We start from the raw sequence: 26,614 nt of genomic DNA, 5'->3' as shown, positions 1-26,614 counted from the left end.
ATCTCCCCCACCCCTTTCCCCAAGCACAGTCCCTGGATGAATGACAAACCCGTTGCTGGTGATTATGCAGTCAGAATTCTGCGGCCCCATTGGCTCTGCCAGCCAGCCAATGGCATCCTCCCAGGCCCTGCTGGTAGCAGCACCTCGGTACACGTGCGGAGTGTTTAACTGGGTTGCTGACATCACTGGGCTCCTGGCCACAGCTACTCCGCCTGCCTGCCTGCCTGGTTACACAGTGGGCTACTACAGACTCTGCTGAGAAGGGAAGGCTAACCAGGCTTTGCTGCCCACAGTGTGCCGTGCTGCCACAACTCAGCCGTGCTCCCCGCTCTGCTCTCTGGAGGAGGGTCAGCCGTAGGATGTATTGGGTCAGCAGCGGAGTCGCCAGGGGCTGGTCAAGGGTAACAGGAGAGCAGTTTTCCCCGTCTCAGGCTTGTGTCGGCTAATAGCTCCAAAGAAGCAGGACCTTCTAACTTGGTGAGTAACTTAAAAGGATGGCATATAAATAATGAGTTGTTATTGTTATTACTATTAGCGATACCGGGCATTCTCCTCCCCCCCACTTTAAACCGCCTTCTCAAAGGGGTTTCCTTCTACTCTTTCCCTGCACTGCTTGGCAAAGTCTAGGCACTGCCCTGGCAGCTCCAGTGTGATGACGGCAGCGGCTGCTCCCACGGCTGCATCACGTGGGGCTCTTCGGGAACGGAATGTTCTCTCTGTGTTTTCTTCCGAAAGAGGCTTCGTAATGTGGCTGGCAGTGGGGGCGGGGAAGGGAAGAGGAACACGGGCTGCACACGCTTTGGCATGTGCTTGAGGCGGAAGGGGGAGTGTCTTCCTTTCTCTTTCTCTCTGCAAGACAGGGAATTTCTGGGCAACTTTGTGGGAGGCTGCAGTAGGACAGTCTTTCTAGGCGGCTGGTGGCTCTGCAATCGCCTCTCTCCTGTTCTCTGTGTGCCACAGCAAAGGGTGTGAGCTTGGGCAGATTTCTAGACTGCAGATGAGGAGGGTAGGGTGGGGGTATTGGAAGGAGCGGCTTTTCTGCATGCCTCTTGGGGGGGGGTGTCTGTCTGCTGTTTTTCCAGCTGATGGAAACCCCCACTTGAAAGCAAGGGGCCAACCTGTAAGCCAGCAATTTCTGATTTCTTCCTTTTTTTGCATGGTTGGGGGAGCAGGGAGGAAAAGAGAGAGAGAGAGAGGGTTTGTGGGAAGTTGGGAGGAGAAAATGGGTATTTGGGTCACTTAATACAAGGGGGAAAGGGTGTGTGTGGGGACCATGATATCTCAAATGGGACTGTCTCTGCATTGGTGCTTGCTTATGGGTTTCACTGCTATCACAGTCTTGAAACCCCTTGCAGGAGTTTCTGCAAAGTCCTGATGACTGCTTAGCTTAGGAGTGGCTTTGTGGGATAGGCAGTCTCCAAGGGTGTGTTGCTTGTCCACTGCCACTTTCCTTGCCTCTGACGTCAGCGTAGCTTGTTTTGATATGCAAGCGCTCTTGTTTTTGAAACTTCGCGATTCGAACCATAAACCCCTTTTTAAAATTGCTCAGTCAACCTTACCACTGCTTGCAGCAGTCTATTTTTATTTCGTTTGGCAAATTGGATATAACAGCAAACCGCAGGCATTTGCAGCATTGTTTTGGCATGGACCACACTCTGCAAATCTTTTATTGGCATGGCACCAGAGCTGATCCCACAATGGCCACAGGCTTGGATACACTTTCTCCCCCTCCTTTGCAAAATAAAAAAATCACATTATTTTATTTATTTGCTATCACTTTGGAGGCCTAAAGTAAAAACCCTTCCAGTTTTACAAAACTTGATTTCCTGGCCACCTGAGTATTGCCACAAGCAATCAGGAAAATGGCTATGTAAAGGCTTCCTTGTTACTCTTAGGACACATGTGATAGAAAACGAACTAAAGGTTTCTTCCCCCCAATCTCTCCAGTCCTGTGCATTTTTTGGGCAGCGCTTTCCTGGTTGCCTAGTTGCTGATTATTTTGCAAGCCCCTCCTCCTTATACCTTTTTAAGAACAGTTTGTTCTGCATTCATGATCAGGCAGTGATTGCTATTATAACAAGCTTTCCCTGCTGATTTCTGCATGTCCGCCACCTGTTGAAAGATGCAGAAGCTAACCAGGTTGTCTGTAAAACTGGCAATGCAACATTTCTGTTGCATTTCTGAATTTTTCTTGGGAAATTGTGGCGAGGAGAAAAGGAGGAAAACAAGTGGGATGACTCCGCCACACACATGTGGAAGTTACAACCAAAGGGTGAAAAAAAACAACCCTACTTTGGGTAGGAGGATTGTCTTGCCATGTGGTATGAACTTCCAGAGCAGGCTTTTGCCCATGGAAGCTTGTGCCATATGTAGTTAACTTGGCACAGGACATTTCATGTTGCAGTTCACCAGGCTAATCATGCTACTTGCCTTGAAGTAACAACAGTAATCCAGCCACTTCCAACTCAGTTTCGTAAATTGAAAAGGGCCGTGTGCATCTATTGTCATCCTATGGGGCCGTATTCTAGGGAAATGTGTTTGGTTTCACTGTGTTAAGATTACATGTTTCACAGAACTCTTAATCAAACACAGGAGCAAAGAGCTCTGTAACGCTCAAAAATTGGCACTTAAACCTGTATTGGCCTTCTCCAGGTGTTTTGGGCAACAGCTCCCATTAGCACCTCCCTACTGGCTGGGAATGGAGTCCAAAAGACCTGGAGGGCACCAGGTTGGGGGAAGGCGGACCTGTGTAATCATAGCCTCTTCTGGATGTTCCTTGAGTTGCCAAACTTTGTGATTCTGAATCATCATCCCTAGTCACGCCTTCATTGGAACTATGGGAGTTTTGTTGTTCTGAAATTTGTGGGATGTAAAGCTGTGACCTTGAGCGCTGCTGCTTAAAATTAAGCCATGGTGGGGAACATTTGCAAAAAACATGATTTTTTTTAAAAATGTGCAAAGCGGAAGCGGCTCTGGGGTAACTGCATTTGTAATCCTCCAACATTTGCTTTATTCATCTGCCAGGACCCTGAGCTCTGGGTCCTGTGTTCCTGTGGTGACCCTGTGGAATGTGGCAGTCTTTGTTGCTAGGGTCTCAGGTTATAGCAGATGAATAATAATAATAGAAAAAAAGATCACCTTCTCCTTCTTTATTTAGTATGTTTTCCTTCTTTAAAAAAATGCTTTCTCAATCTAGGATCGCTGACTAAAACCTCTGTTAGCAGAGATGGTGGGAAAATGCTGATTAGAGCTGGTCTTTAAAACAGGAGCTTTTGCTTGGTTTTGCCGACTTTAGGGAGAGCGGGGTGTGAATCTCCCGTTTGTAATTAAGACTAAAGATAGCAAGCATCCAGAATTAGAAGAGCTAAATATAGTTTGGCTAAAGGACATTAGCCAGCCTGGTAAATGGACCTTCCTGAGTGATAGAAGCCCTTGGGGTTGGGGGGCGGGGAGAGCGGAGGACAATCTAAAAAAGAAATAGACCTCTGACTTAAATACGCACAAAAGAGCTTAGGTGCAATGAAATATCTGCCGCTGCTTAGTTGACTAAAAATCTTACTTTGCTGCTGGGCGAAGGAAGCTACAGCTGTTGCTATGCCAACCCCTTTTGAATGTTTCCAGGTGTGTCCAGGTGCTCTGTCCTGGAATGTAGCATGGTCAGAGGGGGCTAAATTGTGCTGATAATATGATTAAAGGTTAGATAACCCCATAGAACTGAGGCAGTCTGAGCCACTGTGTGATCATTCTCTGTAATATCTTTTTTAAAAATTATCTAGTTGTTGCGTGTCAGTGTTCATAATTCTTCTCAGTCCCCGTCCCCACCATGTTGCTCCCCTTTTTGGAGGCAAGGACCGGTGAAGGTGGGAGTCAAACAGAGGAAACAGTTTCCAGACTCTGTTTATAGTTTCCATTCCCAGATAAAGGGGAAACATTTAATTCTGGAATAATTTTACAAAACAGTTAAAGCATCCTTTCTCCTTTGCTACTAAGCTTAAACAAAATGCCACTGTAACCAAAATTGGTTAAGGCAGATGAACCCTTGTACACATTCATTATCTACTACCACTGTTGTTGGTGGTGATGTAGCACCATTGATGTATATTCATGTCTTACAGGGAACAGAAGCAAAACCAACAAATATGTAAAAGCGAAGCAGTCCCTGCCCCAAAGAGCTTTACATCTAGTGATGCTTTCTCTGAGGCCACTCAGTGAGCTTCATGAATGAGGAAGGATTTAGAACTTGTATCTCCACTTAGAACCAGACCCAGCTTCTTCCCTGCCCAAGAGTACTACTTCCAGTAGCCCTTCAAAGCCTGCTGTATGAATTATTGTATTTCAAATGCCTGAAAACTAATCCCTGGCATATTGTGCTTGGTAGAGGCTTGCCACTCCTGATTCTGTAGGGAAGGAAGGATGTTCTGGGCCTTGGCTTAGCTTCCCCCTCGGCCTGGGCTTTCATCTTGACTGTATTTTCTTCTTTCCTTTCTCCTCTAAACTTTATTTCCAGAAGGCAGCAATGTTGGCACAAGGTCACATAAGCCTTAGTTTCCCTGGAGGCCTAGAAAGCCACCCCACCCCCCACGCTTGGATATCGTGACCTTTGTGATTGATGAGACCACAGCAATGGTTTGGGGCTGTGCAGAACAAACAAGGCTTGGGATTTCCAGATTGAAGAGAGGGGGGTCAGAACTAGGAGGGGTGAATGAGAGCGCTTTCAGGAACTCCTTGCCATTTCTTGAATACCCAGGAGCACTAACCTGAATAAGGGGTCTGTAGTGCTCTAGAGGACCTTCCTCCCCCGCTCCAAGAAGGACCATGGTGCTCATCCAGCCACCAGATGGTCACGTATCCAAGCACCCAAAGGGCTGAGTTGCCTAGTTTATATAAAAGCAGAGGAGGGCTTCTGATACTGGACCAGATAATCCGTTGTAAGCCCTATTACCTAATACTGTGTTTTGGTTTCAGGCTCAAACAGCTGCCATTTGACACTTACTCAGTATCATGGCAAAGAGATCCCGCTGCCTGGGGGATCTACGTGGTGGAGGAGGCAATCCGTGTGTAGCTTTTCCAAGGGCAGTCTAGTATATTTGGTTCAGTATAGAGAAGTGATCCCACTCACTTTCCCTGCCATAGGCCTTAGAGGGTTGCTTTATATTTGACATAGCTCTGAATCCAAATTTCTTGTTGAATCAGTTTTTATAACACTTTATTTTGTCTCTCTCCCCTGCCTCCAATAGGTGTCCCCTAAGACTCTCTCAACTCTGATCAGATCCATCCAGCAAGACACAGGCCATAGAGGAATCCTCTTTGACCAGTGCTTCTCCTTTCTTTTGAAGAAAAACAAAAGCTTTGTTGTTGCCTTAGCAGCTGTGGAAGTCCCAACCTTTTTCTCACCGCTGCCCCCTGTTTCCCAAGGAGGCGTCCATGTCCCAGAATCAGTAATGAGTGCTGGCTGTGAGCCGGGACAGAGCCCTTTTGAGGGTGGTGGTAGTAGTGGCGGTGGCAGCGGAGGTGGTGGGGCTGGAGCCCCACGCAGAGCCCGAGCCCAGCGTGGGGGCGAAGCCCAGGGCCAGACCAGCGATGACATGGATGTCAACAGCAATGGCTCCAGTGGCAATGAGTCGCATGGTGACTCCCACAGCAGCTCCCACAGCAGTGGCAACGGCAAAGACTCAGCCCTCCTGGAAACCACTGAAAGCAACAAGAGGTAAGGGAGCGATCGGGTGGCAAAGGTGTGGTAAAGTGGTCTCTTGTGGGACCGACTTGGGCTAGTCCATTCTGATGCAAACTTTTGAATGTTTTTGTTTGCTTCCCAAGCAAGCTAAACTCATCTGTGCTCTGCATCTCTCTGCAGCTCCAACTCCCAAAGCCCGTCTCCTCCCAGCAGCTCTGTGGCCTACAGCCTTCTCAGCGCAAGCTCTGAGCAAGACAACCCATCGACCAGCGGCTGCAGGTAAGCAAGGACTGGGCAGGAGGAACATACTTGGGTTGGCACGTGGGGAACAAAAGTCCAGTAAAAAGCTGAATGGGTGAGGAGGTGATTGAAGAAAACCCCACTTTTTCTGAAAACTCATGGCCGTTTCTGAGAGCTCTTTTCTGGGATAACACATAATGAAGAGGGGGAATTCTGTCACCCAAGAGCCATAAAATCAATTGGGGAAAAGGGACGGGAACCATTTTGTATGTGGCTTTTAGTCAGAATCGATATATTTTACCTCCTTTAAAAATACAACAACTGGCCAAGTTATTTTGAGTTGGTTCCATTTCCATTGGGCACTTGGAAAAAGATGCGCAGTCAGTTCAGCCATTCAGTGCAACTCCCTCCCCAAAGGAGCCTCTGACTGCTTTTTGCAGCTGACTTAACCCCTCTTTCCTTGTGCCGCTGCAGCAGTGAACAGTCTGCCCGTGTGAAGACTCAGAAGGAGCTCATGAAGGCCCTGAAGGAGATGAAGATCCGGCTGCCCTCCGAGAAGCGCAGCAAGGGGAAGTCAGGGACTCTGGCCACCCTGCAGTATGCACTGTCCTGTGTGAAACAGGTGCAAGGTATGTTCCGTGACCTTTGTCTGTGTGTGTGTGTCTGTATGCATTGCTGACTTTGCTGTAAACCACAGCAGTACAGACTTATTTGCCAGCTGCCTCATAAAGGTCCCATTCCCACCCAGCCCCTCAAGTTATTCCCCCTATTTGAGCCAGAAACCCCTGCCAGGGGTTTAGGGTTACTGAGGCACAAAGGGCTGTGGGCAGGCACTTCTTTTATGTGTCCCTCTTGGCATGACGAGCGCAGTAATTTCCATGTGGTTTGCACAGTGTTTTGTGCCTGTGGGCTTTTGTGTAAGGGTGATGCGCCTGGTTTTCTCTCCCACAAAAGTGTGGGTCCAGGTGCGATCCTGTAGAATAAAAGCGCCCAGCTGGTCACACGTAAAGCGAGGGCCTTTTGCCTTTCAGAGCTCTGTAGATCTCTTGTTAACATGCTCCTCCTCTTCCTTCCCCCTTTCCAGCCAGCCAGGATTACTACCAGCAGTGGACCATTGATGACAACCAGCCCTGCAATCTGGACATGTCCACCTACACTATTGAGGAGCTGGAAAGCATCACCTCAGAATACACTCTCAAGAACCCCGTGAGTATTCTGCCTTGTTCGTCACACCCCAGGCCTTTCCTTCTCACTGTTCATTTCGCCGCGGCCGCCAGAGAAATCTTGCCTCTCGTTAAAGAAGTGCTCTTGACTGGCTTTCCAGTGTGCACGCCTTCTTCCCCAGTGCTTTCAGCATGGACACTGCAATCCAGCTGGGTGCTACCAGCTTTGATATCTCCATGCGTATTTAAGGACCAAGCTGAACCCAGCACCCTGTCTTCCTTAGCAGAGGCCAGCCTAAAGCTTCCAGGCACCTCTTGAGCAGGGTGCAAAGGCAGTCGCCTTTCCCTGTTCTGTGTTCGCGGCATTTGGTAATTCCAGATCAGCAGCCTTTGAGCTTCCATGGCTGGCAGCCTCTTGTAGGCCTGGCCCACTCCCTATTGGCCTAACCCTTTTGAAAACAGCTGTCAAGACTAGAATCCACCTTGAGAACAAGCTCTCCCTTCTCCCCAGCTATTGTGGCTTTGATGGATACCAACAATGCCTTCACCTCCTCCTTGAGTGGGGAGACCACACCCATAAAACAGCTGCCATTCCCCAACCTTAACCCTGCTGCTTTTGCTCTCAAAGGACACATTCTCGGTGGCCGTCTCTTTCACCACGGGGAAGATCGTCTACATCTCAGATCAGGCAGCCTTCATCCTGCGCTGCAAGAAGGATGTCTTCAAGGGGGCCAAGTTTGCAGAGTTCCTGGCGCCTCAAGATGTCAGCATCTTCTATGGGTCCACAGCGCCATACCACTTGCCCTCCTGGAGCGCCTGCACCTCTGCCAGTAAGTGTTCTGGCTGGCTAGGGCTGATGGGATTTGTAGTCCAGAACACCCAGAGGGCCCCTGATTGGCACAGGCAGCTTTAAATAATTGGGCTGATCCGAAGTGGTAGGGGTGTTCGTTTTTTATAGTTCCTCCCACCCCCCAAATGGTACCTTTACGCCCTTTGCGGTGGCTGAGAAATCCTCTTGCATCTCGCCTCAGGTTTTAAAAAGAAGCTTGCCGGTTTCTGAAGCGGCTAAGAACTTGGCTCATGTAAGGAGCTGAGCAAAGGGCCAGATTCCAGCTTGCTGCAGTTCTTAGCTAATCCTTCATCTGCCCCTTTCTCCCTCCTTCCCTCTTTGCAGCTGCAGCTGCCATGGATTACACCAAAGAGAAATCGGTCTTTTGTCGTATCAGGTGAGTTTTGTCTTCATCAGATTTTGAGGGAGGTTAAGGGAGCTGGGCTAAGTGGAAGGAATGGTGGAGACCGATTCCAGAAAGCGGTTCCTAAATGAGGGTCCCTGGCATCTGTATGGGCTGTTTAGGAGACTCCATCCTGAAATGATCCTGCCTGATCCTTGTAGACCAAAGTCCTTGCTGTCTTTTCCTGCAGGGCAAACAGTTGCTAGTTTGAGCAGTGCTGCCTTCTTATAGTCCCCCTTGAAAGTGTAGGCAATCTGGGTCCTGAGGTGTATTTAAATTGGCAGAGGTTGCTTGTACTAGTGGCACAAATCTGATGTGGCAACAAACCAACCTTCAGGTGTGCCCAAAAGAACCAGGACCTGTGCCTCTTGTGTTTTGAAGATCACAGCATTTGAATTTTTCAAAGATGGAGAGAGAACACTGCCCCCCCAATCATTTTCATCCCCAGGCTTTCTTGAGGGGTGAGGGGACAGAAAGGGTGGCTTTTTAAAATCTCACCAAATAGGAGAGCCAAGAGAACAGTGCTTTTTTCAGCCATGTGGAGCAAGGCTCAGGGCTCCCATTTCATCCTCTATGTGTGTCTGTGTTTTTACCCTCCACCCCAATTGGTGTTCTCCCTACAGTTTGACGTGTGTGAATCACATGTGGTTGGCCTCACATGTCGTCCGTGTCTCTTTGCTTAGCCCGAAGAATGACTGTGTTCCTTGGCAGGTTTCAACTCATTTAATGTGCTCGTGGGTTGGCCTATATCCCCCCTTTCAAAGGGAGAAAGATGCAGTTTGCTTTGTATTGGTGGGGGAGGGGGAGAATTTTGCATCTACCCACTCCGGTTCCAGCACACACTTTCAGAGTTAGACCCAAACCAGTGAGCCACAAGCAAGGAGTGCGTTGGGCGGCAGGAAAGCAGAAGTGGAAAGCCTGTGTCACTGTATTTATTTGTATGCATATGCCAATATGTTTTGATAGCAACAGCTTTTAAAATGTCTGGATGGCTAGCTGTGCATTGTGCTGGGTTCAGTGCATTCTGAGTGCCAAGCAGGATTATAGGGTGGCCCCAACAGCCAGTTTTCTATATCTTTTTAAACATTTTCCTCTTGATAGTACTACTTTATTATTTGCTAAGCCATCTGGAGCATCACTTTGGTCAAGGGGCAACCTAGGAATTTAAACAGTGCTGGTCAGTTTTCAGCTGCATATGGGCTTTGCAGGGCAGCCTTGGGCAAGTTCTTTTCCCTGCCTATGTTTTCCCACCTGTGAAATGGCTTTGCCATTGCCACTGCAAGGTGGCTACGGGGCTATGGATTTTACTGGATGCTTAAACTTTTCCAGGGGAAAAAAAATCGATTTAGAAAATAAAGTGCAGAAAGAAGATGCCCCACAGAGAAAAAATCCCTCCTCTAGTCAGCTGGTGAGAGAAGGGGGGACCCCCCTCCCCCAGGTGTGACATGGGTGACAGGTGGGCAGGAGGGACATGGTGGCACCTGCAAGGTTCCCCACCTCAGGCCCCATCACGGCTGCTGCTGTTCTGCTCCCTCCTGGTCGTCCTGGTCTCCTCTGGCCTCTGGTCTTATTGCAGGCATTTGTTTCTCAGCGGAGGCTACGAGAGTGGTCGCGGGCTGCGCTACTACCCCTTCCGGCTCACGCCTTACTTGACCAAAGTGCAGGATTCGGACAGCGCCGAGGGACAGCCCTGCTGCCTGCTCATCGCCGAGCGCATCCACTCGGGCTACGAAGGTAAGGGGGTGTCCAGGCGGGAGAGAGCAGGGCCTGCAGGCAGCCTCTGCAGCGCCCATGCCATGTCTCTGTGCCCCATTTCATTTTGCCCCATTTTGCTGGTGTTAGGAATCCATCCCACAAATTAAATTGCACCGTGCGCTACCGTGTCTGGCCACACGATGGCAGCAGAGGTTGGGCTGAAGGTGCTTGGGAAGCAGGGACCCTCTTAGCGTCTAGTCACATGGGCCTTCCTTGTGCTTTTCCTCCAGGCTGGGAATGAGCATCTCTCACCTGCTGCTTAAACTCTCAGCATCCTGAGCAAAATTTAGTTTAACCCCTTTGAAAACCTGTTTGAAGAGAGGTGCATACAATGGCACACAAGTTTTGTTTGCATGCAAGCCTTAAATCCTGCTCCCCCCCAGTTTGGGCAGGAGAACTGTGTGCTTAAATCCAGATCTTCCCCAGCTGTGTGAAGAAGTGGGCTGGAGAGTAAAATAGGGCATGTAGCCGTGCGAAAGGCCTGGCTGCTCTGTTCTATGTGAAACATAGAGAAAGCCAAACAAGCCTCTTCCTAGGATTGCATGGGCGTGCAGGTCCAGTTTCCTCCTCTTAAACAGTGCATGTGCTCTTGTTATCATCAAGACCAGGACAGCAGGAGAAAAGTAATTGTGTTGTGCGTGCAAAATGCCAAGCTGTCGTTAGCCTGCCCGTGACCTAGAAGGTTGCATGTCAGTTTCCCCCCTGAAGCCACTTAAATTGTTTAGAAAAGCCAGGATTCCCGAGATACGCAGCACACTTTCCATGGAGTGTGGAAACGCAAAGTGGAGAAATTCATTTTGGAATTTAAAAGAGGCAGGTTTTGCGTACCCATAGGACAGGGAATGCCCGTCATCTTCCAAACAGCTCATCTGAATTATCCTATGCTTTTCTCTTCAAGCTCCCAGAATCCCTCCTGATAAGAGAATCTTCACTACTAGACATACCCCCAGCTGCTTATTTCAGGATGTTGATGAGCGGTAAGGAACTGGGATTTAAAAAATGGAGATGGGATGGTATTCTGTGGAGGGGTGTGTGGGGAGGAAGACGAGTCCCTGGAAAGAGGTGCCAGGCTTTCCCTCCTGTGAGTGAGACTTGTCCTCTGTGAGTATGTGCCTGCAGTGCTGATCAGGGACCCGAAACTTCCATCATCTGGCTGGGTGGGGCCTTCACAGGCCAGGAGGACGAGGATTTGACTTGGCTGTCCATCTCGTCAGCTTAGCCATGCACTCTGCACCTTTGGTTTTATTTTTCTCTGGGGTTACAAGAACTGTACCAGTTCTTCAGAGTTGGACGATGCCTATAACCTCTGCAATGTTCAGCCTTTTCCCACTGACCCCTCGTGACCCCTCCTTGCTTTCTTTCTTTTCAGAGCTGCCCCTCTTCTAGGCTACCTCCCCCAGGACCTCATTGGGTCCCCTGTCCTCTTCTACCTGCACCCAGAGGACCGGCCTCTTATGCTGGCGATACACAAGAAGAGTGAGTACCAAAAGAAGGAGAGAACGGCAGGGGGAGATTTTTCTTAAAAAAAACCTGATTGGAAGTTTCAAGCCAATTGAAGCTTTCAGATCCAATTAAAAGCCTGTGTGTGTGTTGTCTTGCTAGCCTATAGGGGGCTGTGGTTGCTCTGCCGCCTCTCATCCTCCCCTCCTTCCTTCCCAGTTCTCCAGTACGGCGGCCAGCCCTTTGACCACTCACCCATCCGCTTCTGCACCCGCAATGGGGAGTATGTCACCATCGACACCAGCTGGTCCAGCTTCGTCAACCCCTGGAGCCGCAAAGTCTCTTTCATCATGGGCAGGCATAAAGTGCGGACGTAAGTAGCCAGAGCTCTCAGCCTGTACGGGTGGGCTGGGCAGGGTCTGTTTGCTTATTTCTCTGTTTGTGTCCATAAAATAAAAATAGCATTCCAGGAGAAATGAGAGGAGTAGCCACTTATGAGATGGGTGGGGTGCAGTTGACCAAAATGGGGGAGACTCCACTGGCGACAGGACCACAGGGGAAAGGGGGCGAAGGCAGAAGGCACCGCAGGAGAACCTCCAGTGGGGAGGAGTGGGAAGCAGAGTGATGGCTCTGGAAGAGGCGATGGCTCGTAATCAGAGGATAAGACAGGAAAAGAGGCGGATTCTGGGGAGGAGGGATGGCTGAGAGCTGGAAGCTCCCGCCTCTTGAGGGAAGCACACATCCCGCTAACTCTGTCCTCGCCTCCCATGCTCTCTCCAGGGGCCCCCTCAATGAGGACGTCTTCACAGCCCCCAAAGCTCAGAAGGTGAAGCCTGTGGAGCTGGACATCCAGGAGCTCTCAGAGCAGATCCACCGACTCCTGCTGCAGGTAAAGAGCTCCCTCTTCTTACTGTAGTTGCCCTCTCCTTCCTTCCTTCCCTCCTTCCTTCCGAGCTCCGCCTCCTCTTCCTCTCATATTCCAACCCTCCTCTCTTTCCTCCGCTCTGCAGCCCGTCCACAGCAATGGCTCCCTGGGCCTCTGCAGCATGGGCAGCAACGCTTCCCACGAGCAGTTCCTGAGCATCGCCTCCTCCAGCGACAGCAACGGCATCCCCAATGAGGAGGCACAAGCTGTTCGGCCGGTGAGTTTAGAAATGCATGTTGGTTTTTTTGGGGGGGAGTGTCCACTGATAGGGGTGTCTTAAGATTCATGCAGTGGGTGTTGGGTCTTTGCTTCCATTTCCACATCCACCTGGCAAAGCTCCCACCTGTAAAATGGGCATCTTCATAATGGCTTACCTGGTGGCAGATTTTTACACACCCCCTCAGAGAGTTTGAAAGTCTCGCAGAGAGAGAAATCTACTCTTTAGGCCAGTGTTTCTCAGCCTTTAAAAACCCACGCTGCCTTTTAGCTAACATAGAGATCCCACACATCCCTTCAAACCGGGCTCTCTTTCAAATGGACTGAAATCTTTGGCTTTTTACTGGGTGAGGTTGCGGTTTGGGCATGCACCTCTGGCTGCTGAGAAACACTGCCCTAGGACAGTCTTCCCCAGCCTGGTGCCCTCCAGGTACTTTGGACTTCAGCTGGGGCTGATGAGAGTTAGCATCCAAAACAGTTGGAGGGCATCAGGTTGGGGAAAGCTGCTCTAGAAAGGGTTCCGTAGAGGCTTCTCCCTTGGAGAGGAGAGCTTGGGGCTGACTCTGCTTCCCTCTTGATCCCAGATGACCTTCCAGGAGATCTGCAAGGATGTGCATATGGTGAAGAACCAGGGCCAGCAGGTCTTCATTGAATCCCGAGTCAAGCCCCAGCCTGCCAAGCATTCCCGGCCAGGTGAGATGGTTGACTGGCCCCTGCCCCTTCTTCCTGCTCATCGTTCCCACCTTGAGGCCTGCTGACCTCACTTGGCCTCATTGTTGTGGATTTGGCCAAAGGACTTTCGAGGTTTCTTCCCTCTGTCTTGGCCCATTTCTAGGGGGGGGGGGGTGAATTGAGGGAGGGATGGTTTCCACTGGCAGGGCCTCTCAGAGCTGGGACAAGCATGTTCTGGTGTGGCCTGGGAACAAAGTTTACTCTCCTTCTGTGGGTTGTGACCTTCTGTGTGTCTCTCCCCCTCCCCTTTCTAGCTCTGAAAGCGCCAGTCAGCTGCAACAGGCAGCCTCTGGAGACCCTGAGGGACTTGGAGAGGAGGCCAGCAAAGGCAGCCACCTCTGAGGAATCAGTCCGGAAGGAGCCTTCCAACTATTCATACCAGCAGATCAACTGCCTGGATGGCATCATAAGGTGAGCGAGGTCTGCTGGGGAGCCACAACCACGAAAGAGCAATGTACAAGGCAGCGAATGCTCCCAGAACTAAGGACTTTTACATGAGTTCGCTTATTTCCTCCTCCCTCTCTGTTTATTTTCCTTTTGTGTGTGTGCATTTTTATTTTTTAGATTGTGAGCCTGAAAACAGGGATCTGTAGGGTGCTTTGGGCACCTTAGTGGCTGAAGAGCAGGATAACCTGCTTAAAAAATCCTAAAAGGCAAATGAAATGGAAATAGCTGAGCCCTTCAGAATCGGTTCAGCACCAGAACGGGAATGTGTTTCCTGGGAGGAATATTTTGCTCTTTGGTTATTTAAGAAAGGGCAACACTGCTTCTTAGACTGCAGCCTCAACTCCACTTACCTGAGAGTAAGCCCCATTGAATTTAGCAGGTCTTACTTCTGAATAGACATGACTAGGAAGATTGCACTGCATTGGCTTGAGATGCAGAGTAGGTGAAATGATGTTATGGATTTCTCCCCTCATTGGTGCTCATGTAGAAACATGCAACCTTCAGGATTTCATAGAACTCATCACAGATTCAATTTTTAAGTGCTCTCTGTTTAAGTGTTCTCTGAAGCTCTAAAGCTTCCTTACTTTGTGTCTCCTCCTGTAGTTTGAGACCAACAAAGCACCGTGTTTTCAGTTCGCCACTCCTAGTGGTGTGGAGTTAGGCATGGAGTCCTTTCCTGAGTTTTCTCTTCCTACCCCCCTAGTAATAATTACAATAATGATAATAGGTTTTTCATCTCTGTTAATCTTAGTTTTCTGCCTTTCTCTTCTCCCTCAACAGATACCTGGAGAGTTGCAACATTCCAAGCCGCGTGAAGCGAAAATGCGGCTCTTCCTCTTACACCACGTCCTCGAATTCCGATGACGACAAGCAGAAGGCAGGCGAGGAGCTGGCCTCTCTAAGCAAAGGTGAATCTCCCCTCCTTTCCTTTCCTCTACTTAGGTATTAATCATCCCCCCTTCCCCTGTTTTCCTGAGGTATCCGTTTCCACCCTGCTTGCCAAGTGTACAGGTTGATGCCCCTCCTCCTGTACCAAGTTCATGTTTGTATGGAATCATGGATGCTGTGTGAGGTACAGGGGGCGGAGGGGTGTGTGTGTGTGTCGTGTGTGTAGCAATTGCAGGGTCTGCAGGTCTGTCCTCCAGGAAGCTTGGAACTTCCCACCCCCCTTGTTGGATGTTGGCCTTGGCGTTCCAGATCCCTCGTGATCTCTTTTTCCCCCTCTCTCCGTTCGTGGCGAGACCCCAGCCGGGCTGATGAGCCCTTCGGCATCTTGACGTCCTCTTGTGGTCGTGCCGGTCGGCAGTCTTGGACCCCCCCGGCCCCCTCCCTCCCTCCCTCCCTGCCCCCTTACTCCATGCTGCCGCCCCACCGCCATGCTAACCCACCGTTGTCTCTTTGAACAGATGCGCCGGAGGAAATACTGCCGACCCTGGAGAGCCAGCCCAAGAGCCTAGAGGAGCCTGGGACGGCAGCAGCTGCTGTGGTGGGAGGCCCACTCACTCCGCTGGCCTTGCCTAGCAAAGCCGAGAGCGTGGTCTCTGTGACCAGTCAGTGTAGCTTCAGCAGTACCATCGTCCACGTGGGAGACAAGAAGCCCCCCGAGTCGGGTATGGGAGGTGGACACTGTGTTTTTCTTGGGGGGGCGGCGGGGCGGGGGGGCGGGGGGCTGGAACTGGAGGTGTGCTGTTCCTTTGCTTACAGCTTGACTCTGCTTCCGCGGGGCTTGCTTCGAAGGAGGGTTGTCTTCACATGGTGCATTGGGGTCGCTCTGGCAGCCATTTTGCAAATGCAGCTGTGTAAAAGAAGGCCAGCCTAGACCCCATGGGTTAAAAAAAAGCAGGACCATGCCCCCGCTTCTTCCTCCTCTTCTCCCCCTGCCTGGGAGCTTCTGGCTGGGCAGGGAGCTTCTGGGCAGTCGGCAGCAACGATGAGAGGGCTTGATTAGCTGGCCTGGTGCAGATTCGAAACAGGAAGGCTAACCTTCCATTTAGAGCTACAGAGTCAGCAGCTGGATTGCAAAATCAAGCAACGAGTGCCTTCTTCTGCTGAATTTTGCTGGCCGCAAACTGGATGGTGCTGGTGCTGGTTCTTGCCTTCCTCTGCTTTAGTGGGCTGCTCTTCCTTCTTTTTTGGCAGCCAGCCTTCATTTTTGCTTGCGCAGGAGCCTGCAACATTACCAGGAGAGCAGCAGAAAGGCTTTATCTGGGTGACCCCAAAGGGCCATCTGGCTTGGAAGCCCAAGCCCTCAGGCTCAATCTCCAGTGGCTTATCCAAGTAGAGTTGGGAAAGAGCACTTCCAGTCAGTGTGGACAGTACAAAGCTAGCTGGACCCAGTGGTCTGACTCAGTAGAAGGCAGCCTCTTAACACTCCTACATTAGGATTTCTGCTGTTGCAAGCAGCCACCATTTGGCAAGACAACCTCTGGAGAAATCCCAGGCTCTTTTCACTTCTGTTTGGCGCCCGTCTTGTCAGGCACCTCACACCCTGCTGCTGTCTCTCCTGTCAGTCTTGGGCCAGATGGCTTGTTCTTTGCGCATGGGGGGCAGCTGAAGAGAGAGGCAGGCAAGGCCTTTGCAAGTTTCATCTAAGCTAGCCTCAGGAAGGGAGAGCATTCCCTCCCCACCCTCCAAACATGTCTCTTTCTAGTAGGGTTCAGGCACTTTCCTTGCCAGCTTTCCTGCAAAATTTGCAGCATGTGGATAGGCCTTGTGCTTGGCGTTGTCATTGCACATATCCCTCCACGCTTTTTGCTCACATCTGACCCACCAGTTCCCTCACATCATTGTAGTAGTCCAGTCTGCTTTTTTACCTTGCACGACACGTGAGGCTTTAGGGTCAGGCAGGAAGGGGCCACTCCATGAGACCTCAGGTTTCGCTCCCCTGTGGAAGGGGGGGGCACATTATCCATGACGGTGCACCCCTCCTTCTGAGGCCAGTTGATTCCTTTTCACTAGCTGGGACAGCTCAGTCGGTGGAGCATGAGATCTTGATCTCATGGTCGTGGGTTCGAGCCCCACATTGGACAAAAAGATTCCTGCATTGCGAGAAGGGTGCTCCAGAACCTCGTGGCCCCTTCCAACTCAGGATTCTACTAATTCAATCAACATCTGGGCTTTCTGACATAATCCCCAGGAGGAGCATGTCTTGCAGGGATCCTTTCATGGGATCTCTAGAAACTGTCCCTGGATGAGCATTTCAGAGGCAAATGCTTTCACCTCCTAAATAGCAAGGCGGCAATTCATTCCTGGAAACCGCACAAGACTCTTGGAATAGTAAATGCAGGGCTGTCAGGCAGAACCCTGTTTATGAGGCCATCTTGTGTTCAGTGCATCCAAGCTTCCACGTTATACAGGACTCTCCTGCAGGCATAAATGTTCAGACTGTGTGTGTGTGTGTATGTGTGTGTATATTATAGTAATAATTCTGTGCATGATTCAACATGTGCTTCTGTGTGGATAGATATCTAGGTAGATGTTGCCTGCTCCAGCTGGTGTTCAGCTGGCAAACCTTTATGGTGTTTAAACCAAGGAAGGTTTAAGTAGGGACAGTGTCTTAACCATCCTTTCTCCTCCCTTGATGCATTTTTCTCCAACTTGTCAAATTCTCTATAGAAGTTAGTCACCCTACCTCCCAAAAAAACAACGCAAAAGTTGCAGCTTTTCTCCCCCCGCTTAACCTGTTTAGAAGCCACAGAGAGTGGCTGGCAGCTGGATTTGTAGCCCTCTTACATCAAAGAAGATTCTAACCTTTTCCCACAATTTATTTCCTTAATATGTGGCAAATTCGTATGAGAGCTTAGCTCAGCTGGGGCTGTGCAGGGTAAAATTAGGACCCGAGCTTTTTGTTGCAGATTAAAATGGAAAGGCAGAGGAACTTATTCCCAGCATGGCCTGGGATGATGGTAGAAAAAGATGACTTGTGCCTGTTAGTGTGTGTGTTTGGAGGGGTTGGTCTAAAGAAACAGGAGATATAAATAATGAGAACACATAAATATGCTGGGGAAAAGAAAAACCTCACATGGGGAGAAGGCAGTTGTGATGGGCTAACCTGGTTCTCTTCCCCCCCTTTTTTGTTCTCTCTTCCCTTGCAGATATCGTGATGATGGAGGAGGCAGCGCCCAGCGCGACCCCCCCTGCCCCCGCGCCCAGCGTCACCCCTGACCGGGAGGCGCAGTACCGCAAAGTGGGGCTGACCAAGGAAGTCCTCTCCATCCACACCCAGAAGGAGGAACAGGCCTTTCTCACTCACTTTAAGGACCTCAGCCAGCTGCACGTCTTCAACTCGCACTCGGGGCTGAGCTGGCAGGAGCTGCGCCAGGCGGGACCCCATGCCAACGAGCAGCGAGGTAAGCCTGGTGGGCAGGACTGGGAGGAGGAGGAGGTGGAGGAGGAAGCGGTAGAAAGGGGGAAAGAAGAAAGAGAAAGGGGGGTCCCTCATTCTCACCCTGCCTTTTCCTTGTTCCGCAGGGCACAAAGGTCCCCGCCAGGCGTCCCGAGGCCCAGGCTGCCGCGGTCGGAGCCGGAAGTCGAAAGCCAAGCGCGTCAAGCAGAACAGGCTGGCAGAGAGCACCAGCTCCCCGCAGAGCTCCGTCTCCCCTCCCCAGCTGCCCTGCGCCCCCAGCTCCTCCTCCTGGCCCCCCTCTGGCAACTCCCAGGCCAGCCTTTCCGCCATGCCGTACCCAGCTGTCATGCCCACCTACCCCATCCCCGTCTTCCCCCCGCGGCCGGCCGCGCCCCCGGTCACTGAGCCCTCCCAGAGCACCCTGGCTGCCCCCCAGTTTCCCACCCCGCTAGTCACCCCCATGATGGCGCTCGTGCTGCCCAACTACGTCTTCCCCCAGATGCACGGCCCCATGCCCCCACAGCCCTACTTCGCCGCACCCCCTGTGTTCCCCTTCGCCCCTCAGCCAGGGAGCATGCCCGTCGTCGTCCCCGAGGCGGGCACGCAGGCCCCGTCACGCTCCTCCACCCCGCACTCGCTGAGTCAGCCCGAGCGGGCCGAGTCGCCTCTCTTTGAGTCACGCTGCAGCTCCCCGCTGCAGCTCAACTTGCTGCAGATGGAGGAGATGCCCAAGCTCTGCGACCGTCAGGAGGCCGCTGGTGGAAACCAAACAGGGCCAGCAGGGGCCACCACCGACTGGGCCGTGGTGACAGCCGGACAGAGCCTGGCGAAGGAACTCAGCACGCAGAAGGAAGCGTGCATGGTGAGTCCCAAGGGACGGGGGGCTGGCTTTCTCCCCTGGGGCACTGTCAGCCTCTCTGGAAGGGCAAACGACCCAACATTGATTTTTGTTATTTCACTTGCACCCCAACTTTCCTCTAAGGAGCTCAAGGTGTGACTCACATAACCCTCCCCCTTTCATCTTCACAATTACCCTGTGAGGCAGGCTAGGCTTAGAGGCAGTGACACTGACTCCAAGGTCACCCAGTGAGCTTTATTGGACAAGTGGGGGTTTGAACCCTGGTCTCCCAGGTCTTATTCCGACACTGCGCCACATTGGCTCTCCACACCACAAAATCCAGGTGTTCATTTTCTTTCCACTCAAGAGAGAACTGGGGAAACTGCTGGGGTTGGGGGTTTTTTTGAGAGAAAGTCAGAGGGAGAGCAGAGGTTCCTCTCCCCCAAAGCATTGAAATCTGAGAGCCCTGGAATGCGTTCAGAAAGAACAACGAACTTTCTCCTTCCAACTGAGGTCAGAGAATGATGCCACAGATTCCTGGATCTCTCCTGCCCTTTCCCCCACGGCTGGGGGCTCATTCCTTCCCCTTCTTCCCTACCCACCAGGGGGCTTCCCACACAAACTGGGGGATCAGAGGGGCAGCTTGGTTCCTCTTGGGAATCTCTGAGCAGAAGGCCCCGGGTTCAACCCGCAGCAGCATCTCCAGCTCAGGCTGGGAACGTTTCCTGCCTGAAGCCCTGGAGAGCTGCTGCCAGTCAGTGTAGTCGGTACTGAGTTAAATGGATGAATGGGCTGACTGGATCAGGCAGCCTCCTTTCTTTCTAACCCATTGCTTACATTTTGAATTAGATATGTATGGGGGCTTCCTGCCAACCTAGTAGTTCGAAAGCACATCAAAGTGCAAGTAGATAAATAGGTACCGCTCCGGCGGGAAGGTAAACGGCGTTTCCGTGCGCTGCTCTGGTTCGCCAGAAGCGGCTTAGTCATGCTGGCCACATGACCCGGAAGCTGTACGCCGGCTCCCTCGGCCAGTAAAGCAAGATGAGCACCACAACCCCAGAGTCGGCCACGACTGGACCTAATGGTCAGGGGTCCCTTTACCTTTACCTATGTATGGGGGCACCAACATGTTTTAAGTGCTTAGGGCCTCTAAAAGTCTTAATCCGGCTGTGCTGTGCTCTCTCTCTCTCTCTCCTGTGGTGGCTAATGGAGCAGTGAGGTTGGAAAGGGTGTGAGAGCTGTTGAGGCATGAACCTTCCTGCTTTGGGCCTCTGACCTAACCCTCCTGCTCCCCTGCCTCTTCCGCCCCTTGCAGGCAGAAGCGCACGACTCCTCCAACAACGATGCGCTCTCCAGCTCCAGCGACCTCCTGGACCTGCTCCTGCAGGAGGACTCCCGCTCCGGCACGGGGTCGGCTGCTTCCGGGAGTGGCTCGGCCTCCGGCTCCATGGGATCTGGCTCCAACAGAGGCAGCACCTCCGCCAGCGGCACCAGTAAGTCTTACTCCTGTGGTGCGGGTGAGATGGAGTGAGGCTTTCTCTGTGAACTGGCTCAGTATTGTCTCCACCAAGATTTCCCAAATTGGGGTCTTCTGCTGTTGTTGGACTACAACTCCCATAATCCCTAGCTAGTAGGACCAGTGGTCAGGGATGATGAGGCTTGTAGTCCTAAACAGCTGGCTTGGGAAACGGTCTACACAACACCTGGCAGCGGTGGGTGGCTTTGTAGGGTTTCAGGTGGCGTATTACCTGGAGATACCATTTAACCCAGGATCCCCTGCGCACCAGGCACGTGCTCTGCCGCTGAGCTACGCCACAAGCAGGATGAACACAGTGGCCTTCTTGCACTTGTGATCCCCAGAGACTGGTACTTGGAGGCACGCTTGCCTCTGATTATGGTAGTTCATCCTCTCTCACTACCAACTTCCAGGAGGAATCAAAGAACATCCCTGTTTACCCAGGCCAGTTATATGCTATTGGGAAGTCCTCAGCACAGGAACCTGCCTTATACCAAGTCTGACCATTGGTCTGTCTAGCTGACTGCTGCTTCCACTGACCAATGGCTGTCCAGGGTTTCAGGCAGGGAGTCTCTCCCAGCCCTGGAGATGGCAGGGGTTGAACTTGGGACATTTTGCAAGTAGAGCAGACACTGAGCGCCAGCCCTTCAGTGCTGGTGGATGGGAGAAGCAGGGCTGTTGAGCTGAGCATGAAGGCAGCAGGTTCTCTGGGTCCCTACCCTTGTCCTCAAAGGAGAAAATGGTGCCCCCTCCACCTTGCACGGCGACATTCTTAGCACGTCCCAAACGTGAGGGTTTGAGAGCTCCCGTGTGGCATGGCGGCCCGATTGGTCACATGTGCTGACACTCCTTTTGGGGTTCCTGATTGTGTCTTGACCGGCTCCTCTCCTCTCCCAGCAAGCAGCAAGAGCAGCGGCACCAGCAAGTACTTTGGAAGCATCGACTCCTCCGAGAACGACCTGCGGGGCAAGAAGCGGGCGGAGGTGGAGGACAACGAGCGCTTCATCAAGTACGTCCTGCAGGACCCCATCTGGCTGCTGATGGCCAACACCGACGACAAGGTCATGATGACCTACCAGCTCCCTGCCAGGTGAGGAGGCTGAGCTGCTCCCAGGCAGATCCCCTTTCCCATCTCGCCATGGAGGTTGCCAGGCTGCCACTGCCTCTGGTGGGCACATCCCTTCCAGGCCTTGTGCTGCTTCTTGTCTCTTGACCCAGAATCCCTTCACCCCAGCAGAGGAGGGTACTCAGTGGGGCAGGGTTGTTGCAAGTGCCAATGATAGAGAGCTGGCTTTTGCTTTCATGGGTAGTTTAATACCCGAAGCAGTGGGAGCAGAGACTTAAAGCTTTGAGGGGAAGATTTTAGCTTGCTTTGCCTCTTTAAAAAGAAAAAAGTCACTAGGGCCACTTCCATTCATTCTGGTCTCATAGCCAGGAGGATTTTGGATCCATTTCCCTCCCTCTCGCTGCCCACTGCGCCTCTTTCCTGACCCATTTGTCCGCTTGCCCTTTGCCAGGGACCTGGAAACTGTTCTGAAGGAGGACAGGGAAAAGTTGAAACAGATGCAGAAGCGGCAGCCCCGATTCACCGAGGAGCAGAAGAAGGAGCTGGCCGAAGTTCACTCCTGGGTCCAGAAGGGGAACTTGCCCAAGGCTATCAACATCACGGTAAGGAGTGTGACGGGCGGTGTGTTTGGAGTGAACAGTGCAGAAACCAGAATGGTGTCTGTGTGCCGTTTAGCGAGCATGGGTGCAGGAGAGTTCTCAAACTTTGTGTGTGCATCTAATGATGAGATTGAGTGGATATGTTCCTACAGCAGCCTAGATTCCTCATAATTGTGTCCATAACAGTTGATAGCCTCGGCAACCCGTAAGGGAACATCTGGGCAGTGAGAACAAGTCCCTTGACTTTGCGTGTGAGATGAGGGGGCTCTCCCAGATCATCGAGTGTGGGCCAGCTGCTCAGCATCTTTCTTTCCCCTCTCTTTGAACCCCAGGCTTGCATGGACTGCGGGAGCAACCCTTCTTCCAAAGTGGCCCCTCTCTACGACGTCGAGATTCAAGACATGGACTTGAACGGCATGTTGGAGCCCATGGAGGAGGGCAGCAGCGCGGCACAGGTGTGCCTGCCGTCGTTGCCCCCCGAAATGGCCATGGACGAAGAGGAGGCTGGGGCGGAGAGAGGACAACAGCAGCAGCAGCAACAGCAGCAGCAGCAGCCGCCATCCCCAGTCGTGGAAGTGGTGCAGGACTCAGGCTAAGCTGGCAAGCCACAGACTCCTTTCTCCCCCAAATCGGGAGCCGCTCCTACTTGCCCTGAGCAGGGTGCTGCTGGGCAGCAGGGCTCAGAGGCAGGTGCTGGCCACAGGTCCTTGTAGGATCTGCCGCTGCAGCCCCACCTCCCTGGCAACAGGGAGAGGAAGCTCACATTGTGGGTGTTTTCGGGACCGTGGGACGGCTGCGTGGCCCACAGGAGAAGACGCTGCAGGACTGTGGGCCCAGGCACCAGCTGCTTCAGGTGTGGAAACGCTGCCTGGCCTGGCCTGCTTCCAGGGACGTCCCTCTGGACCTTTACCCGCCGGACCAGCCGCTCCAATCCTTGCTGCCTTACTAAGGATTTGGACACAGACAGACAGCCCACAATGTTGGGCCTGGGAGGGACCGGGTTTTTATGTATTTATTTTTGCAGAACTGTCTGTTGGTGTTGTTAAGTGTTTCTTTTTTTACTGATCTGCTGCTGTGCTCTTGAAGGGGCCTTCGTGCAGTACCAATGATAATAATAAAAAAAAAACGAGAAAAGGAAAGAGAAAGAGGTTGGTGGCCTGCGGAGAATTATCGTTGACGCACACCCTGTGCCCCACATTCAGTTGCCTCCTTGTTGGGATCTGGCCAGAAAGGAGAGGTTTCTTCTGAATATCCTTCAAGAGCTCCCCTCAGCAAAAGCCCAGGGTGGAAGCAAGAGAAAGGGCCCTAAAATGTCAGCACCACCTTCCCATTGCCGCCACTGAACTGCCAACGCTCCTCTCCTGCTGGTGCCTCTTTGCCAAAGACATCTCCCATATTCGCAAAGCTCAGTTTTGTCAACTGGAAGAAATAAATTGGCCAAAGAGTGTTGCGCTACATATATACCCCCACCCCCTCTTTTCGCCCAATCTTTGGCAGCCTTGCTACCCAGTGGGCTGTGAGTGAGTGAGGGGGACGTGTTATTTCAGCTACATAAAGAGCACACCCCTTCTTTCTTGTGTTTCCAAAGAGACCCTGGATCTACCTGTGCAGAGAGTCCTCCTGCTGCCTCCCCTTCCTTCTCCACATCCTATTTATTGAACTATTTATATATCCTGCTCCTGTTTCCAGAGTAAAACAGGGAAAGTCCGGGGATTTTCTGTGGACTGTCCCATGGACAGGTGAGGAAATTGGAGTAAACTAGCAAGCCATTTTGGGTTGTGCCTCTAGATGGAAAACGGGCCTGTTTTGGGGTTTTTGTGTTTTTTTTGGAGCGCGGGGACAACACTTGATTCTCCCATTCGAGCCCCCTCCCATTTATTTTCTTGCTTTCAGTTCCTGATGTGCTTCAGCTGTCCTGTGTCACGCTGGCCATATTGCATTTCAGAGGCAGGGCGAGAGCCCTTAACAGAAGTTCCACCTTTGGCACACGATTCCACGATTCCATGCTGCTCGCATCCATGTCTGAAGCAAAAAAAAATATGAAGCAATTTTCAGTTTCCTTGTCTGCCTTTTTGAACCAGCCAATGACTTTGAATGAGTTGTGCATATGGCAAAGCCTTGCTAAGGTTTTCAGGTTTCCAAAGAGAGGAAGGGTCTCGCCCCCAAACTTAGTGCCTGGTGACAAAAACATCCTACCCTTTTTATTAACTGGAGGGCAGCAAGCCAAGCCAGCCTTAACAGGGACCCCGGCAAGAGTGTTGGGTTGTGCCTCTCCTTGACAATCCCACAAATAGGTGGGAATCGTCATTTGATTTTAATTGCTGCTAGTTACATGAAAAGAGAATCTGTCTTCAACCGCACCCCCCTCCCATGCCCCAGTCCAGGAAACTTACCGTATTTTTCCATGTGTAAGACTAGGTTTTCCCCAAAGAATAATGTCAAAAATTTGGGGCCGTCTTATACATGGATACATCTCCCATTTTATTAAATCGGAGCCCCCCGATAGCGGGCGTCTTACACATGGGGGCGTCTTATAGACGGAAAAATACAGTAATTGGATTCTTGTTAGGGTAGCCAGAGTGACTTTTAAGTTGCAATCCTCTATTTACATATGTAGGATTTAATCCTCCTGAGCTCGTTGAGGTTTATTTCTCAGTAGATGTGTGCTGTAAACTAAGCTATTGTACCAGCAAGTATTCCACACCAGCAGTCCTTTCAGAAATCCTCTAAAAAGACAATTATTCTCTCTCCCACCTTGACCTTAATGAATGTTACTGTGTGTTTTAGGATCACTCAGGGTGGAACTGGAAAAGTGATTATCTTTGCCCCAAAGGGACCAACAATAATGCTCCTTTGTTGGCTTCGAAGAGCAAACCACATCACCCCTTTCTGCTATTTGCCCAACAAGCGTTGGCTTTGCAGCTTCTGGGCTGTGTGAATCCCTGGAGGTGACCTGTGTGCTGGATTCCCAGAGACGGGGGGTAACCCTTACGAGTCCCGTGTGACCCCGAGTCAGAACAGCTTGCCTGAATCCGCTTGCAATATCTCTTTGGTCATAAAATCCTCCTGGTTCTGAGCATCTTTGGACACCTGACAGCAATTTGTGTGGTTCATGATGGGTGAATGCTATGAGCCATTTTGCAGAAGGCAGGGACAGCCTTTTCTTACTGCAAGAGAAAATTGCATTTCCAGAAAGCCAATGTCTGTAAATGCAACATACACAACCAAAAGTGGCTATTGTAGAAAACAAGCATTTTCTGGTGTTTCAGAGGTTAGCAGAATGTGTCCTTTTGCTTTCCACAAAATCTCTTCAGTGTGAATAACTTGGTAAGACAAGGTGGATACCAGTTAGTGCCTTGCAAAGGGCTGGAAGTGGGCCTGTGACTCCGACCGCATTGGCCGTTGGACATTTCATCCCTTGAGATGTGAACTTCTCCCTTTAAAGCTCTTCAAAATACAGAACTGGTTGGAAGTGCACCGATTATGGACGAATTTTAATCACATCGCTTTTTCGAGGTTGCAGACATTTACTTGAACGACGAACACTTATTCACTGCTTGTATCTGATTTTCCCTTCTGCAAATCTCCCTCTGTCCAAGCCAAAAGGCGGGAGCCTCAAAGTCTCCAACTTTACTTGCTTAGAATTAACTATTTCCCCCACAACTGCTCAGTGCGTTTCTTTGTTACATGGTCAATGGAAAACCCTCCTAAATCTAGGGACTCATAAGCTTTAATATTTACCCCCTTTTGTGGGGAAGGGGTATATTGGAGCATGCTGCTAAGAGAATATTGTTTTTAAAGCTTTCTCTTTTGGAATGGGACCTCCTTATTAATATTTCCTACTCTCTGGAGAACTGGGAGAATTCTACCCCAGGGAGATTCTGGCTTTGAACACTATGAACTGTACATTATCAAGGGGAAGGGCATTTTGCACAAAGCTGTGACACGGGTGGGGACGGGGACATAAGAGTACCAGCTCCTCTGTCCCCTACTGCGACCCCCAAAGAACAACGGCGTATCTCTACCATTGGTTTGTGGTGCAATATCTGTGAATCTGAGTCTGTACCCAAATAAAGGCACTTTTGTTTTTTCACGCAGAGTGTCCCAGGCATGTTTTGGAGAAGGGAATGTTTGCATAACTGAGTGGTGGTGTAGACTGAGTGGGTGGGTGGATTGTATCTCCCTTTGTTAAGATTATTTACTCACAAGGAGTGCCTCTGCTGACATGTGGAGAATTATCCCTTCTCTGCTGTTGGCCTGTGAGTGTTATTACTAGCATTCCACATTTCCTATTGCTGTGTCTCTTGCCACCGTGATACTGAGAAAATAGAATGAGATTGGGAATTTGGGAACATTGTTTTGCAATACCTTAAAACGTAGCAAAAAATCTCCACCCCCATCGTTCTACCCGGACACTGAGGTCCAG

At 51.1% G+C, this 26,614-nt stretch overlaps 1 protein-coding gene across 1 annotated transcript; it reads left to right on the top strand.

Moving 5' to 3' along the window:
- The first annotated feature begins 842 nt into the window (after positions 1–842).
- PER1 (period circadian regulator 1) lies at positions 843–26,281 on the top strand. The gene is made up of 23 exons (XM_053362886.1): positions 843–1,120; positions 5,238–5,707; positions 5,855–5,953; positions 6,389–6,543; positions 6,999–7,120; positions 7,706–7,907; positions 8,252–8,303; positions 9,901–10,043; positions 10,963–11,041; positions 11,434–11,540; positions 11,724–11,877; positions 12,285–12,393; positions 12,515–12,646; positions 13,230–13,338; positions 13,632–13,788; positions 14,605–14,732; positions 15,231–15,434; positions 17,919–18,173; positions 18,295–19,031; positions 20,323–20,500; positions 21,421–21,613; positions 22,041–22,191; positions 22,521–26,281. The coding sequence occupies exons 1-23, from the start codon at positions 998–1,000 to the stop codon at positions 22,782–22,784; spliced, it is 4,323 nt and encodes a 1,440-aa protein (XP_053218861.1). The 5' UTR covers positions 843–997; the 3' UTR covers positions 22,785–26,281.
- Positions 26,282–26,614: the final 333 nt, after the last annotated feature.

Source organism: Podarcis raffonei, chromosome 13 (genome assembly GCF_027172205.1).
Source record: "Podarcis raffonei isolate rPodRaf1 chromosome 13, rPodRaf1.pri, whole genome shotgun sequence".
NCBI lineage: Eukaryota > Metazoa > Chordata > Lepidosauria > Squamata > Lacertidae > Podarcis > Podarcis raffonei.
Note: the sequence above shows the minus strand (reverse complement) of the source record. Positions and strands in the feature narration are given on the sequence as shown.

What these genes read in the sequence shown, in the direction of transcription:
- PER1 (XM_053362886.1), top strand. Translation starts at nt 998, where the DNA reads ATGAGGAGGGTAGGGTGGGGGTATTGGAAGGAGCGGCTTTTCTGCATG. An exon ending in TGCCAAGCATTCCCGGCCAG is followed by an intron (nt 13,339 to 13,631) that starts GTGAGATGGTTG and finishes TCCCCTTTCTAG; the next exon opens with CTCTGAAAGCGCCAGTCAGC. An exon ending in CACCTCCGCCAGCGGCACCA is followed by an intron (nt 20,501 to 21,420) that starts GTAAGTCTTACT and finishes CTCCTCTCCCAG; the next exon opens with CAAGCAGCAAGAGCAGCGGC.